This window comes from Carassius gibelio, chromosome B20 (assembly GCF_023724105.1).
Source record: "Carassius gibelio isolate Cgi1373 ecotype wild population from Czech Republic chromosome B20, carGib1.2-hapl.c, whole genome shotgun sequence".
NCBI classification, from domain to species: Eukaryota; Metazoa; Chordata; class Actinopteri; order Cypriniformes; family Cyprinidae; genus Carassius; species Carassius gibelio.
Window position 1 is genome coordinate 19,068,797 of NC_068415.1, and position 15,697 is coordinate 19,084,493.

Genomic DNA, 15,697 nt, shown 5'->3' on the forward strand with positions numbered 1-15,697 from the left:
ATTTTTTTTATAATAGGATACTATTTAAAAACCAACAATTCGAAACACTTCCAAATAAAGCAAAAAAAAAAAAAAGTCTGGCTCTTCAATCTTCCCCCACCCATCGAGTGCTTGAAGTGCGTCAGAAACAGAGCGCGCGCACGATTAGTTGTTGGTAATTTGTTGTGTGGCGTGCCCGACGCCACATCCAATGTAGACAGCACTGTTTTTGTTAACACACAGCTCGTAGAAACGGGCCTGGCGGCTCGCGCCCGTTCTAGACACGGTGAAAGTTTCCTGATTGTGACGCAAGGCCGAATTTACATGACACATTATAAATGATCATAGTCTGCGATAGATACACTGCCAAAAAGAAGAGAAGAGGATAAAGACAGAGGTAAAGAGATGTAGTGAAAGAACAATTTATTGAATAGGAGTAAGATACTATAATTTCATAGCAGTTATTTTTACCTTAAACTTAATGTTAGCAGTTGTTCTGAGTTCTGAGTCCCCAGACTGTGATTTTGTACAATCTTGTCAGTTTTAAGACGCATTTTTTATTATCACTTTTTTTTAAATAATGTTTTACTCTACAGTTGTGCAGTTTTGGGGGGGATACAGTACAGGCCAAAAGTTTTGAAACATTACTATTTTTTTAAGTTTTTGAAAGAAGTTTCTTCTGCTCATCAAGCCTGCATTTATTTGATCAAAAATACAGAAAAAAATGTAATATTGTGATATATTATTACAATTTAAAATAATTTGTTTTCAATTTATTATACTTTAAATTATCATTTATTTCTGTGATGCAAAGCTGAATTTTCAGCATCATTACTCCATTCTTCAGTGTCACATGTGACATCCAGTCTATCACATGATCCTTTAGAAATCATTCTAATATGATGATTTATTATGAGTGTTGGAAACAGTTCTGCTGTAGTGTGTGTATGTGTGTGTATATATATATATATATATATATATATATATATATATATATATATATATATATATATATATATATATACATGTACATACATACATACACATGGGGCGCCAGGTAAAATCATGCCTAGGGCAGCAAATTGGTCAGGGCCGGCCCTGATCCACACTCACCATTTTCGAGAAGACTGGCTGTAAGAATTCAGATACTGAGGTACTATAAGCATTAGAACTACCTTTCACCAAATACAAAAGCCAGCTCGACCTTCAAAGGAAGAATGGCTTAAAACTTAACGAAACATACAACAACGATACAGCATGCACACAAACTTTTTTACTATGCACATTTTTTATTCTGAGTGTATGGAATTTTGTTTACTATTTGTACTGTCTTGACAGCGATGGTGCTGTCAGTTTACCTTGTTGTTGCAACTTCAAAAGTGCAGAATAAAATGTGACACTGAATTTGAAACAGCACATTGTAATTTCTGCATCTATTATTAAAGTATTTATTAGTAATACAGTGGAAATTAGTAGATTTGGTTAGCATGTTGATTTACGGTGTGCGCCCCTAAATTTTCTGGTTGTGCCCCTAAAATTTTCAGTTGGGGGCCACTGTGCTCCTAGTGAAAAAAGTTAGTCTGGAGCCCTGTGCTAGTATTTCTTGTCACTGTTTTAAGTTCAGAGAAGAATGCTATCTACCGGTCGGGATATAAGCTCAAAACGAAACCACTGCCATGAATGCCATGAATCTTGTATGATTGTTTTTGTTTATATTGATGTTCCGTTTTTGAGAATCTAAATCTGTATCAGCAAGCAAAATATCGAGGTGCTCCCGTGTATCTTTTTTCTTACACCCCTAATGTTAATCAGTAATTTTTACACAATAAAAATGATCACAATTTGCTTGGAAAATACTTGTGAAAACGAAAGTCATAAAAGTAATAATAATTTGACTATATTAAAATTATTGTTTTTAACAGACTTGTGTTTTCTCTATCACTAGAGCTTATAAAGCCCTGGCCGCGTGAGGTGTGCCACTGCGGGCTTGTACTATTCTGTAGTTTATTAAAAGTTTTATCAGTTCTGAATGTTGCGTGTCTATATTGCACCAAAATGCAACACTGCACCCCATTGGGTCCACAGCAACACACCAGCCCTCAATGTAATAAAAATGCAAACAGACATACACGCAAAGATTCCTGCCTTTTATTAGAGAGAAGAAAATGTTCAGCCCCATCCCTTTGAAGCTTTGAATATTAAATGTTCTTACTACCGAGGATACAAAGAATTGGTATTCGGACCACCCATAGTGTAAATATTTAATACATTTGACAGATAAGATCCTGCCTTAACTTGGAGGTTGGAAAGTCTGATAAAAGCTTGATTATGCACCTAATGATTTCTCTGCATGTTTGGTGCATGGCCTTGAATAAACATTCCAGTTTGAGCCACTGAATCTAATTTAGTAATGTTTGTGAAAGGAGTATATAGGCTATCATAAGCATACGCTTTATTTGGGGAGGGTTGGTTGCTCACATGAACATTTGTCGGTTTTTCTCTGTAGTTCCTCAACAATGGCTACTGGTGTTGCATTGTAGCCTGCTCTTAAGCCTGACAGGAAATACTGCTTAAAATGCTTAAGAGGTGCAGGTGGAATGTTAGAAAAAGTATTTGGTTTACCATCTGCTCATTGAATATTTTATTTCTTGGGTTCTTCTAAGGGCTGGTTCTGAGGGGTGAGGCCGCAGGACCAGACTCAATGAGTTTCCAGCGAAATGTCCGAGAAGTCAGGGCAGAGCACCAAGGCAAAGGATGGCAAGACCAAGTATGCAACCCTTAGCCTCTTCAACACGTACAAGGGCAAGTCTCTGGAGACCCAGAAAACTGCAGGTAAGTCAAGGGACCATTCTTACAAACAAGCTGTTTATTACGAAGTTCCCTGTGGTGGGGTGAATCCCTCAAAAACTGTCGAGCATGTTTTAGTTACATTTCTCCTTAACCTAAAGTGGTGAATTGCTTTTGCATAAATACGATGAAGCAAACAGAAAAATGCTTACAGCATGCTTAATTCAAAGCTTACAGACAGTCTACACAAATGTTTGCGACATTTCGTGACTTACACATGACTTGGCTAACTTGTAATGATTTGCTGTCTAATTCTTAAAATAAGAATGGCTCATTGAGTAGAGTGTCAAGTGATGTACTGGAGTCTTTGAACTGTTGTTCATTGAGTCCCCTAATCAGCCTCCTTTGCATCGCTGGGTCAAATAAGCAGCCTTTGTCCACTGAGTTACTGCTGTGCATTCCTATGAGCTTAAAGATAGAGACTGCCTAAGAACATTTTTTGCTCATATTAACAGTATTCCTGTACAAATTGTTAATTTCATTGCATATTATTGCTCTTTTGTGGGAGGTTTGATCACTTCTATTGTCATCATTTGTAAGTTGCTTTGGATAAAAGTGTCTGCTAAATGTAAATTACTTTTGGTCATGTCGTGGAAATTCTAATTCAATAACAATTTGTAGAGACTGAGAATGAAAAACCAAACAGAGTTTTGTCTTTGTATTGCTTTAATTCTCTGCAGAGAATGATCTGCTTTACACAGAGCTTGAATCTGTGTGAAAAGAGACAACACACAGACCACTTTTTATAGTATGTAAAAAAATACATTGAGGGAACTTTAAGCCAATCATGTTACTCAGTGCACATCACACCATAACACATGCACATTACATCGTAGATGCCTGGTTACTCTCAAAACTTCCCATCCCTGGTACGCAGTTTCCCCTTAAATATTGTTTTTCAACCTAAAGCAGTTATGTGCACAAGTTATGTCCATATGGATTATATATACTACCTTGAACATTGTATGTTAAAAAAGATACTTAAATTAGATTAATGCAATCAATTATCAAAATAAAAAAATTTCCATAACAGAAAACTAAAAATCCTTTCTTTTCTTCCATTTAGTTGCTGCCAGACATGGGCTCCAAAGTTTGGGCAAAGTTGCGGTCAGTCGACGCATGCCCCCTCCAGCTAACCTGCCCAGCTTAAAAGCTGAGAACAAAGGCAACGATCCCAATGTTAGCATCGTACCCAAGGATGGCAGTGGATGGGCCTCCAGACAAGATCAACCAGGAGATGAACGGTAAAACTCCACATTCTTAAATGATAGGTCTTGTTCCTGTTGACAAATTTATTTTAGATGTTCCAAACATACTCTTTCACATTGTCTTGCGTGTGTTGCAGTCATTAGATTCTTCTGTTCCACTGGCACTTTTTTTTTTTTTTTTTTTTTTATGATTATAGGCAACAAGAGACACCTCCACCACAGCCTAAGCCAACTGTGCCCCAGACCTCTGATGTCCCTCTGGGAGGCAGCCGCTCCTGGGCCAACAGCAGACAGTCTGGGCAGCTGGACGGTGAGCCGTTTCCTCTGTTAACCTTTTCATTGTTGTTCACTCTCAGAATGCTATTCGGTGAACTGTAAATCTTTTTCTAAACAAATTTAAGCCACAGATTTATCTTAATTATCATGAATTTTGAACTGCTGAAGTCGAGTGCTGAAGTGTCACTGTGTCTGCAGGAGCTCCTCGGATGAGCAGTGAGTTCCATCAGGAGTTTCCGAGTCTGCAGGCGGCGGGTGATGTGGAGAAATCAGGCGATCAGGAAGATGAACCCTATGGGCCAGGCCCCAGCCTCAGGCCTCAGAGTACGACCATCATCCTTCACCATTACTTAGGAGCTCTGATAAAGTGCCCATATTATGCTGATAGACATCATGATGTTGTCAGATCGTGCCGCTCACATCTGGTGTAGAACACGGTGTTAGGAATCGTTAGTTGTTTTCACTTATAAGGATTCATGTTTCAAGCACAACCCCCCCACAGCCACAGCTGGCAGAAAACACAGCGCATTTGATTTCATTCACCGTAATGTGCGCTCGTTCCTGTTGGTGTCGTCAATATGGCAACCTGCTGTGACGTAAAGTTTTAGGAGGGGCCTGGGAAAAAAAATAAACAAATTTTTAATCTGGACTGCAATACCTGGCAATCCTATATATGACCTTTAACACTTGACACTTCAACAACATCCTGCTCCAGTCGTTCTTGTGAATGAGTCTCTTGTCGATCAGCCACTTCAACTGTTTCATCATCAGAAATGGTTAGGTACAATCCATACCATCTTTTCTATGTACTGACAAGACTCCAGGGCTGTCATTCCGTTATGGCAATGTCAGTTTCGTTTCCGACACGCGCTGTTCACGGTAGACCAATCACAAAGGACTGCACCATCTGTCCAATCACAGCAGTTAGGGCTCACAGAAAGGAGGGCTTTAGAGAGACTGTTTCTTTGAACTGCTTCGCACAATTCGTTTATGAATCATTTATAAATTCGCTGAAATTAAATAATTTTGAGAAAACTAACATGCTTTTTGAACTTGCATGCATGTAAACCTGTTTTAAGAGACTCATAAAACAATATTAGGAAACTTAAAATGGCATAATAGGGGCATTTGTTGGGTTGCAACTATTTAGAGAAGAAAATATATTCAGCAGTTTCTTAATGAGAGTTCTTAAATATAATCATCACCTTCACTCTGGCCTTTCATTTCCATTCCCTTCTCAGATGTGGGTAGCTGGCGGGAAGGTGGAGGCAGGAACTTAAACGTTGCTCCCAGTTCTTCAGAGACTGATGGTAAGCCCTCTGAGGAATCAGGCGTGGGTCGAGGCACACCATCTCCCTCTGGGGACTCCGATGAGACAGGGAAACCCTCTGCTTTGGAGGGCAGAGAAAAGAGAGATGCCAGAGACAGGCTCCCACCTACTGCCCCTCAGCAGAAACTTAATGGTGGCCAGCAAACCGCAAGAGGAATGTCATCTCCGTTCCATGCTGCCCAGTTCAGGAGCATGATGCCACCATATGTGAGTGATTTAGCCATTGTTTATAATTAAATTTACCTTCTGAAATGTGACATGCTGCTATGTAATGTTTTGTTTGGTACTGATTTTGTGTAGTGTATTTTGCAGTGCTATTTTAATGTGTGCTTTATCTTTTCAGATGTTCAGTGCTTACCCTCGAGGGCCCTTTCCTCCTGTACAAGGCAGCTTTAGGTACCCTGGACAACAGGAGATGTCCAAGTAAGTGATCCCATAAGGTTTGAACTTAAATGGGCTTAGATCTAGAATCTAAGGTTGAAAGAATGATTTATTTTGAGGAATCTGATGCTGTGCTGTCTAAAGTTGAAGTTACAGTTCTAACTAGTTATTGGCCTAAAAGTGTTAAGTAAAAATGGAAGCAGTTGAAAGTGAAATTTTATTAAGACAAGCAATCTGGTATTTTGGAATACATCCAGGATATTAGGAGTGTTGTGAAATCTAGCTTTTTCCTCATATTTCTCTTTTCTCTACTTAGGGGTCCACGGTCTGGTGTAAGACCCTCCCAGCCTCCCTCGCAGCCATGGCTGCAGGATCCAGACAGGCCATCAATTGTTAGTGCCACTGAACTAAAAGAGCTAGACAATCTGGACACTGATGCTGATGAGGGTTGGGCAGGTGAGAGTGACTTTTGGATGTTTTTTTGTTGTTGTAATTTATTTTTTATGGTTTACAGAAGGGTTGGGTAGAATATACACTTGTTGGCAGGTACATACATTTCGTCTAATGTCAATAATTTCGACAATAAACATAACATTTCTCAAGCAATTTTTGAAGGGGACACAAATAATCCATCAAAAATTTTACTTGTAAGGATATGTATACACAGAGGAAAGCCGTGCTACTATTACACATTAGACAACTTCAAGCTGTTGTGTTTATGCCGAGACAGCGCTCTGTGTCCGTTGTAGACTTAAATATCTGTCACTGTGTTGCCAAGTCCAAGTTTGCGGTTTTCCCGTGGAATTGGGCTTTAGCACCCGGAACATGCTTTTTACAGGGGGGCCCCACTCAAAAAATACATTGGCATTGTGTATTAGAGAGAAAATAATCACTTTACCAAAGCATCGTGAGGCAAGGGAGGGGGAGACAAAAAATCTTTCTAAACTTAAAACGGATTTTTACTCTGTTTGTGGTGTTTTACTACTTACACAATTTAAAGTATACAGCATTATTATTTACAATACACAGCGTTTTTTTTTTTCATCTTGGGGGGGACAACCCTCAGATGGGGGCGGTGTTTACTCCTATCTTTGTAGGCTTCCCAAGGTAGTTTATTAGTATTATCAGTATTAGATGGTGGTTGGCCATGCACCATTTAAATGGCAACATTCACACTGTCAGTTTTTGGGATTGACAGCCGCATTTACTTACAGGTATGAGTCTCGATGTCCTGTTCCCACAGCAGCTTACAGTTGCGTTTGGGAAAACTATCTGTATGAACGTGCAACAGCAATCAAGCCAGTATTACTTTACCAGTAACCATAGCAACAGTGACCGAAGTAAAATCAAAGATGGCGACGTCAATACTGAGAATTCTGACATGACAGGAGTCCAATCGAGCCACAAGTTCTTCCATCAAATCTTCAGTAACCGACAGCAGCTTTTAAATTTGGGTAGAGAGCAGAGCATATTAGAGTCATGCACAGAACACAAAACTGATGGGTGTGGTTTTGGTGGAAAACTGACTGAATCTAAAACTTTCAGATGACACCGATAATTTCTCCATCACTGTAAGCTACCGAATCAACACATGAAAACTCGTATCCTACATTAAACACGCATGTGTGCAGCAGAGCAACTCGCTGTATGATGCAACAGACAAATAGTTGTTTAGTCCTGTTCTGTTCACACAGCGCGTGTGTTCCGAGAATGGGGTTGTGAATCCTGAAAATGTACAGGTGTGAGTTTGGTTACAGAATTCGCTCATCACACCCGTAAATAACACGAACTGTGTGTGGATGTAAACCTTTTTAAGGAATCAAAATCAGGACTGACATCCGTATTCTGCTGCTGTGTGAATGTGGCCAATGACTTGCCCACCATTGTTCTGATCTTTTTTTTTTTTTTTATAGAAATAAAAGGTATTTTGTTTAGTTAAACAATAGACATTAAAGTTAAAAACTGAAAGCTTTTGTTTTATTAAATTATGGCCTCATACAAATTCATTTCCCTTTTTTAAATTTGCTGAAGTTGTAGGAACAATTTCTTAATTTTTGGCCACAAATTGATTTTTTTGTGGGGTTCTGTATGTCAACTGTCTTATTTTTGCTTTAAGTATGTTTGAGTTAGTTATTGTGTTACTGTTTTATTGTTTTTGTGAATAATAATTATTCATAATCAATTAATTTTCAAGAAATCTGTAAAGATCTAGATTTCCTTGTGGCATCCCTAGTACAGTGCAAGAAACAGTAGAAATCGTCAGTTGGTCAAGGTTTCTGCGCCATTTACATTGTAAAATATAGAAATGTTTTTCACTGATGTAAGTACTTATGTTATGAATACTTTTATGTTCAGTAGGTCATGGAAGCAAATCAGAAGTTACAAATTAATCAGATAAAGTGATTATAAAGTTTAGAATAAATTGGGTTATTAGCTATTTCCACATTTCATTTTATATTTAAACCATTTGTTAATTGATTCACCATTTTTGTTGTTAATTAGGTGCTCAAATGGAAGTTGACTATACTGAGAAACTGAACTTTAGTGATGATGAGGAGAACCATTCGGCTAAGGAGAAAGGCGATAACTGGTAAGCACTCACCTTTGTGACTTATTTTATACTAATTTTTTTGGGAATAGTGAACAATGGCTCTATAAAACTCTTTCTTGCTGAAACACAGGGAGTGGATGACTAAAGTTGATCGCATGCGGTCAAGAAATGCTGATGTTCAGGAGGCATGGAAGGAAGGAAAAGAGGAGAGGCGTGATGGCAAGAGCTCATGGGCTGAAAGTGGAGACCCCAGGGCTCCCTCCCCTGGCAATATTGTCCATTATAGCAAGACGGTTCCTCCACAAGAACAACAGGTGTGGTGTGCACTAGAACAATTGACCCTTTGAAAAGAGCTTAATTGACTGACCATTCATAAGGCAGAATCTGACATCTTGGTTGACAAACAAATCACACAGGATGGTAGATTAAATTTGGTGGACTTAAACTTAAAAAAAAATGTTTTGTTGTTGTCTTTGTGCGTTTGAAATAAAATAAGTTCTGATGTTCATTTGTTTATTTCGTGCTTTAAGGAAATATGAAAAGACAATTGGTTCACGTGTGTGAACTACAGTGAAGCTTAGGGCTACAGTGATCTGTCACGATTTAAATGGTATTTATTGTTGGAATTTCTTAAAACAATTTAAAAGCCTAGACTTTGTTTTCATGCAAGAAGTAACCTGCTCTGTCTTGTCTGTCAGCGTATTGTCAGTTTTCCCTTTGCTCTGCAATCTATATTACTGCACGAGAATGTGTAGTGTGAGAGCAGCATTGCTTTTTCAGAGGTAGAAACCGTAATTAAGGAGGGTGGGTTTTTGAGAAGGGTCAATTGTCTTACTGATTTCACAGAGTTGGTCCTTTTATTTTTCTCCATATTTTTGCTTCATTGTTTTTTTTTTGTGTATAGGGCCAAACTGTTGGACGTTCTGTGGGAAGTGGTGGTCCCCGTGTTACAAAGCTACCCACAACAGCACCCGCCGCTGGTGAAGAGGAATCTGAAGCATGGCGACAGAAACGGAAGAAGCAGTCAGAGCTCTCGGAAGCAGTAGAACGTGCTCGCAGGCGGCGTGAAGAGGAGGAACGGCGCATGGAAGAACAGAGACTTGCTGCATGCAAAGAGAAACTCAAACAACTGGAGGAGAAACGACGACCTTCAACTACAGAAACTACTAAACAAATCACGCAAGCTCATGGTGATCACCAGGAATTGACCGAAACTGTGCCTAAACTACCTGCTGAAACTCCTCCCCCTCAGCCTCAACCACCACCTTCCCCTGCACGGCAACCCTGCCCTCCCATGCAAACCCATGAAAGGACAGAGCCCACTGTGGAGGAGGTGCCACAGTTTGTTACCCGACAACCTAGCCCTCCTGTCCATAGGACTGCCCCAGAACCCCAAAGCAAGGTTGATACTGCTGTAACTGAGGAGGTGCATAGACAAGTGGAGAGACACCCAATGAGAGACTACTTCAGTACTGAGGAGCCCAGAGGTAAATGTAAATAGATTAAAAAAAAAAAAAAAAAATCATAAAGGTATTAAAATTCTAAAGTACTTTCTATCAGATAAAGGCAAATGTCTTTGTTGAGGTGACAATTTGGTTGTAAATCTAAAGAATCAAAAAGTTCAGCTGGAGCTTATGCCCTTGTTAATGATTTAAACTTACCTTAATCCAGAGCCTAAAGTACAACATGAAAATATTACAGTTGTGGTAGGGTGTCAAAACTTAGACCGACCAAAGTGCGACAAGAACCTAAATTAAGCTCACCTGGTTTGATGCATATATACTTTTTCTGTAGAGTAGCTCAAACATAAGAGCATGGCACTGGCAATGCCAATGTCATAGTTAACTCCCTGTCGCTTTGGATAAAATCTGCCAGGTGTGCACACGTTGTTGGTTTTTTGTTGTTGTGGTTTTTTCTAATAAAAATGCTAGTTATACATTTAAAAACATTTTTTTTATTATTTTTTTTTATTTTAGTTGAGGAGCCTCAGTCGTCGTTATCCAGACTGGATCGTTCTCTAAGTGAAGATGCACCTCTTCCGTCTCAACTGGAAAATGAGGGAGACACTGGGACTGCTGTTCGCCCTTCTGTCACCTCTGGATACTCAAAACAGTTCCAGAAGTCTTTACCACCAAGGTTCCTTAGACAACAGGTGCTCACATAATGTCCTAGCTTTAAGAATCATTGTTAATTTGAACCTCGATGATGAAAATGAGAACTAGTATTATTTGTAGTAATTCCTGCTTTATGGTAATGTACATTTTATTTTCTTAAATTCTCCAGGAACAGCTTAAACAACAACAGTGGCAGCAGCAGCAGCAACAACAACAGCAGCAGCAGCAGGGTGGAGGGGGTCCAGTCTCTCCCTCAGGCGGTTCAGTTCCTCAGCACAGATCCTTATACCAACCTCTTAGCCCCCACCACCAACACCTTGCTTCAATGGGCTTTGACCCACGCTGGCTAATGATGCAATCTTACATGGATCCTCGCATGATGTCTGGGCGGCCACCAATAGATATGCCTCCTATGCACCCCGGTGTGTCTTGCAAACTAAAATTTTCCTTCTTAGTAACTTGGTAACACATTTACTAAATACAATAACACATTTTCACTTAATGTTGTTTTGATGTATTGCTGATTCATCTCCTCAGTTTAGCCCATATTAAGCCCACATTTTTAAATGCTTCTCTAGTCACTAGACATTACACTCAAACGTTGCATCTGATAATTTAATCATTTCCATTTATACATTTTTTGAGAGTTCTGTAGTATGTTAAGTCATAATAATAGTTTTGTATGTCAACATTAGGGAGAATGCCTCCTAAGCAACTGTTACGACGAGAGCCAACAGACAACAGCAGCTCTGGATCAGACACTTTTGATCATCTGACCCGACCAATCAGAGAACACGGAGTTCCCAATGAACCTCGAATGGTCTGGGGTTCTGACCCATATCCATCAACAGAGCCCCTGTCCTCTTCTGCAGCCATAAAAGGGCGTGAAGATGGCAAGGAGACAAGGCGAGACTGCTTTATTATAGAGATTTTAGATCAAAAATAAAAAGCTATTTCCCAACTGTTAGAAATAACTTGTTGATCAAGTATTAAGACCTTTTCTTTTCCCTTTCTCTCTTAAAATAGATTGGATGCTTGTCTGGAGCTGGATAGAGGTCTATCAGGTGTCTATCCTCGGGACCATAGCCCACTTGAGCCCAGGGGCAAAGGCGACTTCTTCAGGAATTCTTCTGAAACCTTGTCTGCGTTTAGTCATGTTTCGGAAGAGGTTCCAGGTCTCCTACAGACTGACAGAGTACCAGTCATCCCTTCTTTTGAACCCGAGGAGGCTAACCTCTCTGGTGCAGATGAGGTTGAAGCCATTGGACAGGCTGTATTGAAACGAAGCATCTCGCAAGGCTCCAGTCACTCTCTGAAACTGGAAGAGCCCAGATTTGAAGGACTTACCACAGTACAGAAAAACCTGGACTACCCTGATACCGTTGAAAGACCAGAGGACAAGTCCAGAAAGGAGCCATTTGGACAAGGGTCTGTAATCAACAGCCGTTCCACGCCACCTGTAGCTAATGATGGCATGAACAAAACCGACAAGCTTATTTTACCTGCACCCAGCAAACAGAAGTCAGAGATGCGCTGGGGATCCCGTGGATCTGGATCTGGAAGGAGAGAGGGTACCGGAGGGGAGCGGCCAGTGAGGAGATCTGGACCTATTAAGAAACCTGTGCTGCGAGACATGAAGGAAGAGAGGGAACAGAGAAGAGAGAAAGAAGAAAAGCACGAACGAGGGGAGCGACCCAAAAAAGAAGTAGCTGCTCCCAAAGGTGCTGCTTCATCCACTGTAGAAGCATCTGATGGACCGAAGCCCTCTGGTGATGAGAAGAAAGTCGTGGTAGAACCTGAAGTGGGAGTATCAACTGCTGGAACGAAGTCCAGAGATCTGCAGGCAGCTGTATGCCCTACAGCCACAACTGTTGCTGAGGATAAACCAGACAAACCTCTATCCAATGACAAACGTCCTGAACCCAAATTACCATCTCGCAAAGACTCCAACCTCCCTCCCAGAGCTTACCGTAGAGATGAGAGGGAGCGAGACAGAGACCGAGATCGAGACCGAGAGAGGGACAGAGATGTGGAACGAGAGAGGGACTGGCCTTCTGATTTTAAAGCCCGTGGTCGGGGAGAGTACTATTCCCGTGGCCGGAGTTACAGAGGCAGCTATGGTGGGAGGGGCAGAGGTAGTCGTGGTCGGAGTCGAGGTGACTACCTTTACAGAGAGCCACGGTCACGCTCAGACTTGCCATTAAGTGCCACAGGAACAGCTAGTTTCCATGGCAGAGAGGAGAGTGAAACCCGTAGCGAGAGCTCAGATTTTGAAGTCTTGCCCAAGCGCAGACGCAGACGAGGCTCGGACACAGACTCTGAAAGTGAAGGCAGAGAATCTGCCAGTGACACCGGAGCATCAGATCGTGAGCCCAGCTCCAAACCGAGCAGGCCGCTTCGTCGCGAGCTGCCGGAATCTCGCTCCTCCAAATCTGCCTCTGGATTTGCAACTGGAAATCTTTCAGAAAAACCTGGGCCTCGAGATGAGGATGGGCGACCTAAACCGGGTTTTCTTTTAAAGGGTGAGGCCACACGGCGAGGCAAGGGAGGCTTGCACAGCAGACGAGGTGGTGGCAGGGAACGAGGTGGCCACAGATCTGCTCCTTTCCGACGGCCCCCAGTTAAAGAGTCCTCACAGTGGCCCTCGAAGCCCATGGAGACCTTTCGGCCAGAGGAAGCAGAGACCTCACGCACTGATAGCATCCCCTCTGAAAGACGGCACACCAAATATGACAACAAGAAAATTGGAGAGGGTGGACAAAGCTTTCGGGAGAGGCCCCGGAGACCAAGGGCAGCCCGTCCTCCCAGACAGGACAAGCCTCCACGGTTTCGGAGGCTTAAAGAACGTGAGGCTGCAGTGTTTGCTGGAGAGGCTACTCCTGGTGTGCCAGTACCTACATCGGTCTCCCCAACACTGTCTAAAGCTCCTGGAGCACTGGTCGCTTTGTCAGAAAGAGTGGCTAATACCAGTACAGCTCCTTCTCTCACTTCTGACGTCACTCCTCCTGAACTTCCTGTCACAGAGACTGTTGATCCTGAAATGGGAGCCACCACTGTAGTTGCTGCTGGCAGCAAATCACCTGACTTGTCCAATCAGAACTCTTCTGACCAGGCCAATGAGGAGTGGGAGACGGCCTCTGAGAGTAGCGACTTCAATGAAAGGAGAGAGCGGGAGGACAAGAAGCAGCTTGAAGCAGCCATGACTGCCATCACTACTACTTCCTCCTCTGTGCCCATACAGATCTCTGGGGGCCAGAACAAATCACCCACAGAAAGTGCGGCAATCTCAAAACGGGAGATGGCCTCGGCAGCCAAGAGGAGCTTCTCTAGCCAGCGGCCTGTGGATCGGCAGAACCGAAGAGGAAATAATGGGCCTAAAACCGGTCGAGGGTACCCTGCAGGCAAGAGCGAAAGAAGGGGAGGATCTGGAGCCAAATCGGGACGGAGGGGGTGAGTCTTAAACGGTCTTGTCCCAGGCAGCAAAGAGTTAGAATATAGCAGATTTTAGGTGAAAAGCATCTGTCATGGTTTAAAGCAGGGCTGTTGAATTCAGCTCCTAAAGGGCCACTGTTCTGTAAAGTTTAGCTCTGACCCTAATTAAACGCACCTGATCTAGCTAATCAAGGTTTTCAGGAACGCAAGAAACTTTAAAGGCTTACAGCGGGCATCCCTTTGCTTATACAATGAGTGCCCCATCCTGCTCCGGAAGGGCCAGTGTCCTGTAGAGTTTAGTGTAGAGCCTTAATTTAACTATTAAACCAACTAATTGGGATCTTCAAAATTACTTAAAACATCCAGATAAGTATACTGGTTGGATAAATTGTTCTTCCTCAAAGAATTACATTTCAGAACAAAACTTATGCAATGGCAATTTGAGATTAAGTAATTAATTTATGCCTGGTAAAAACCATATAGCTATGGACCAGAATGAGGGTAAGCCCTTTCACTTGGACCACAGAGAAACCACAACACCCTAATAAATGCATAGCAACATGCAAAGAACATAACAGCCTCATAGCTGTCCACAGTTGTTTTAGGAACTAGCAACTCCCGTTTTCTTCAGACAGTGTAAAAAGCAGTACTCTTTTATGCTTTTCTAAACTTTATTTCATGGCAATCACTTCTATCATTCAGACATTTATTTATAATGGAGCTTTTGGACATTGAGTTGCTCTTCATTTATTTTTTTTTATTTTTTTAAGAGCTTTGTTTTGATTCAGCTGTGTAGGTGATAATTGCCTGTGAGTTTGTCTTGACAGCCCTCCAAATAGACATGTATTTTTAGACCGTCTCTCATTCAACTGACAACTTTTATCTTGCTGTTTTTTTTTTCCCCAACAACCCTCAGATCCTAATTTATTACTGAGCTCATATTTTCTGTTTTCTGCAGTGCTGCTTCTCAAAATGCAGAGACCACTCAGGCCAGTACAGGTCAGAAAACTGGGAAAGAATCTGCTCCCAGCCGCCGGAAAGAGGAAGGGAAGCAAGCTGTCAAAAAACCCAAAGAGAAAGAAAATGCTTTGTCTCAGTTCGATCTCAACAATTATGCCAGTTAGTTATTTTATTTTATTTATTTTTTTGAATTTTTTGGTACACCTTGTAGTGAAAATGTTTAATAGTGAAACTATTTTTAGTAACTTTTTGGTTAAGTAATTTTTAGTAAAATTTTGGCTAGCTATAAATTACTTGTAATTACTGCTTCATTATTATCACTACTATTTATGACCAAAGTCTATTAGTAAGCTTAATAAAATAGTTTGACACTTGTTTGTCCTCTTTCCATCCTTTTCTAGGTGTAGTGATCATTGACGACCACCCAGAGGTCACAACACTGGAGGACCCTCAGTCTAACATGAATGATGACGGGTTTACAGAGGTTGTTTCACGGAAACAGCAGAAACGTTTGCAGGATGAGGAAAGAAGGAAGAAAGAAGAGCAGACTGCACAGGTGAGGAGAGGAGGGAATGACTTTATTCCAATGTGTTGCAAGTATTGCATCATGGCAGTTGGT

At 41.4% G+C, this 15,697-nt stretch overlaps 1 protein-coding gene across 2 annotated transcripts in view; it reads left to right on the forward strand.

Moving 5' to 3' along the window:
- LOC127983420 (protein PRRC2C) overlaps positions 1-15,697 on the forward strand; it is a 32,736-nt gene that overhangs the window by 7,418 nt on the left and 9,621 nt on the right. For both annotated transcript variants that reach the window (XM_052585599.1, XM_052585600.1), the window contains exons 2-17: positions 2,643-2,811; positions 3,893-4,070; positions 4,232-4,344; positions 4,509-4,634; positions 5,552-5,847; positions 5,984-6,063; positions 6,338-6,477; positions 8,524-8,611; positions 8,703-8,886; positions 9,477-10,059; positions 10,549-10,724; positions 10,856-11,108; positions 11,382-11,592; positions 11,713-14,136; positions 15,077-15,237; positions 15,480-15,634. In XM_052585599.1, coding sequence (XP_052441559.1) covers positions 2,697-2,811; positions 3,893-4,070; positions 4,232-4,344; positions 4,509-4,634; positions 5,552-5,847; positions 5,984-6,063; positions 6,338-6,477; positions 8,524-8,611; positions 8,703-8,886; positions 9,477-10,059; positions 10,549-10,724; positions 10,856-11,108; positions 11,382-11,592; positions 11,713-14,136; positions 15,077-15,237; positions 15,480-15,634 — 5,283 coding nt within the window. In that variant the 5' untranslated portion in view covers positions 2,643-2,696. The remainder of the gene's footprint in view (positions 1-2,642; positions 2,812-3,892; positions 4,071-4,231; positions 4,345-4,508; positions 4,635-5,551; positions 5,848-5,983; positions 6,064-6,337; positions 6,478-8,523; positions 8,612-8,702; positions 8,887-9,476; positions 10,060-10,548; positions 10,725-10,855; positions 11,109-11,381; positions 11,593-11,712; positions 14,137-15,076; positions 15,238-15,479; positions 15,635-15,697) is intronic.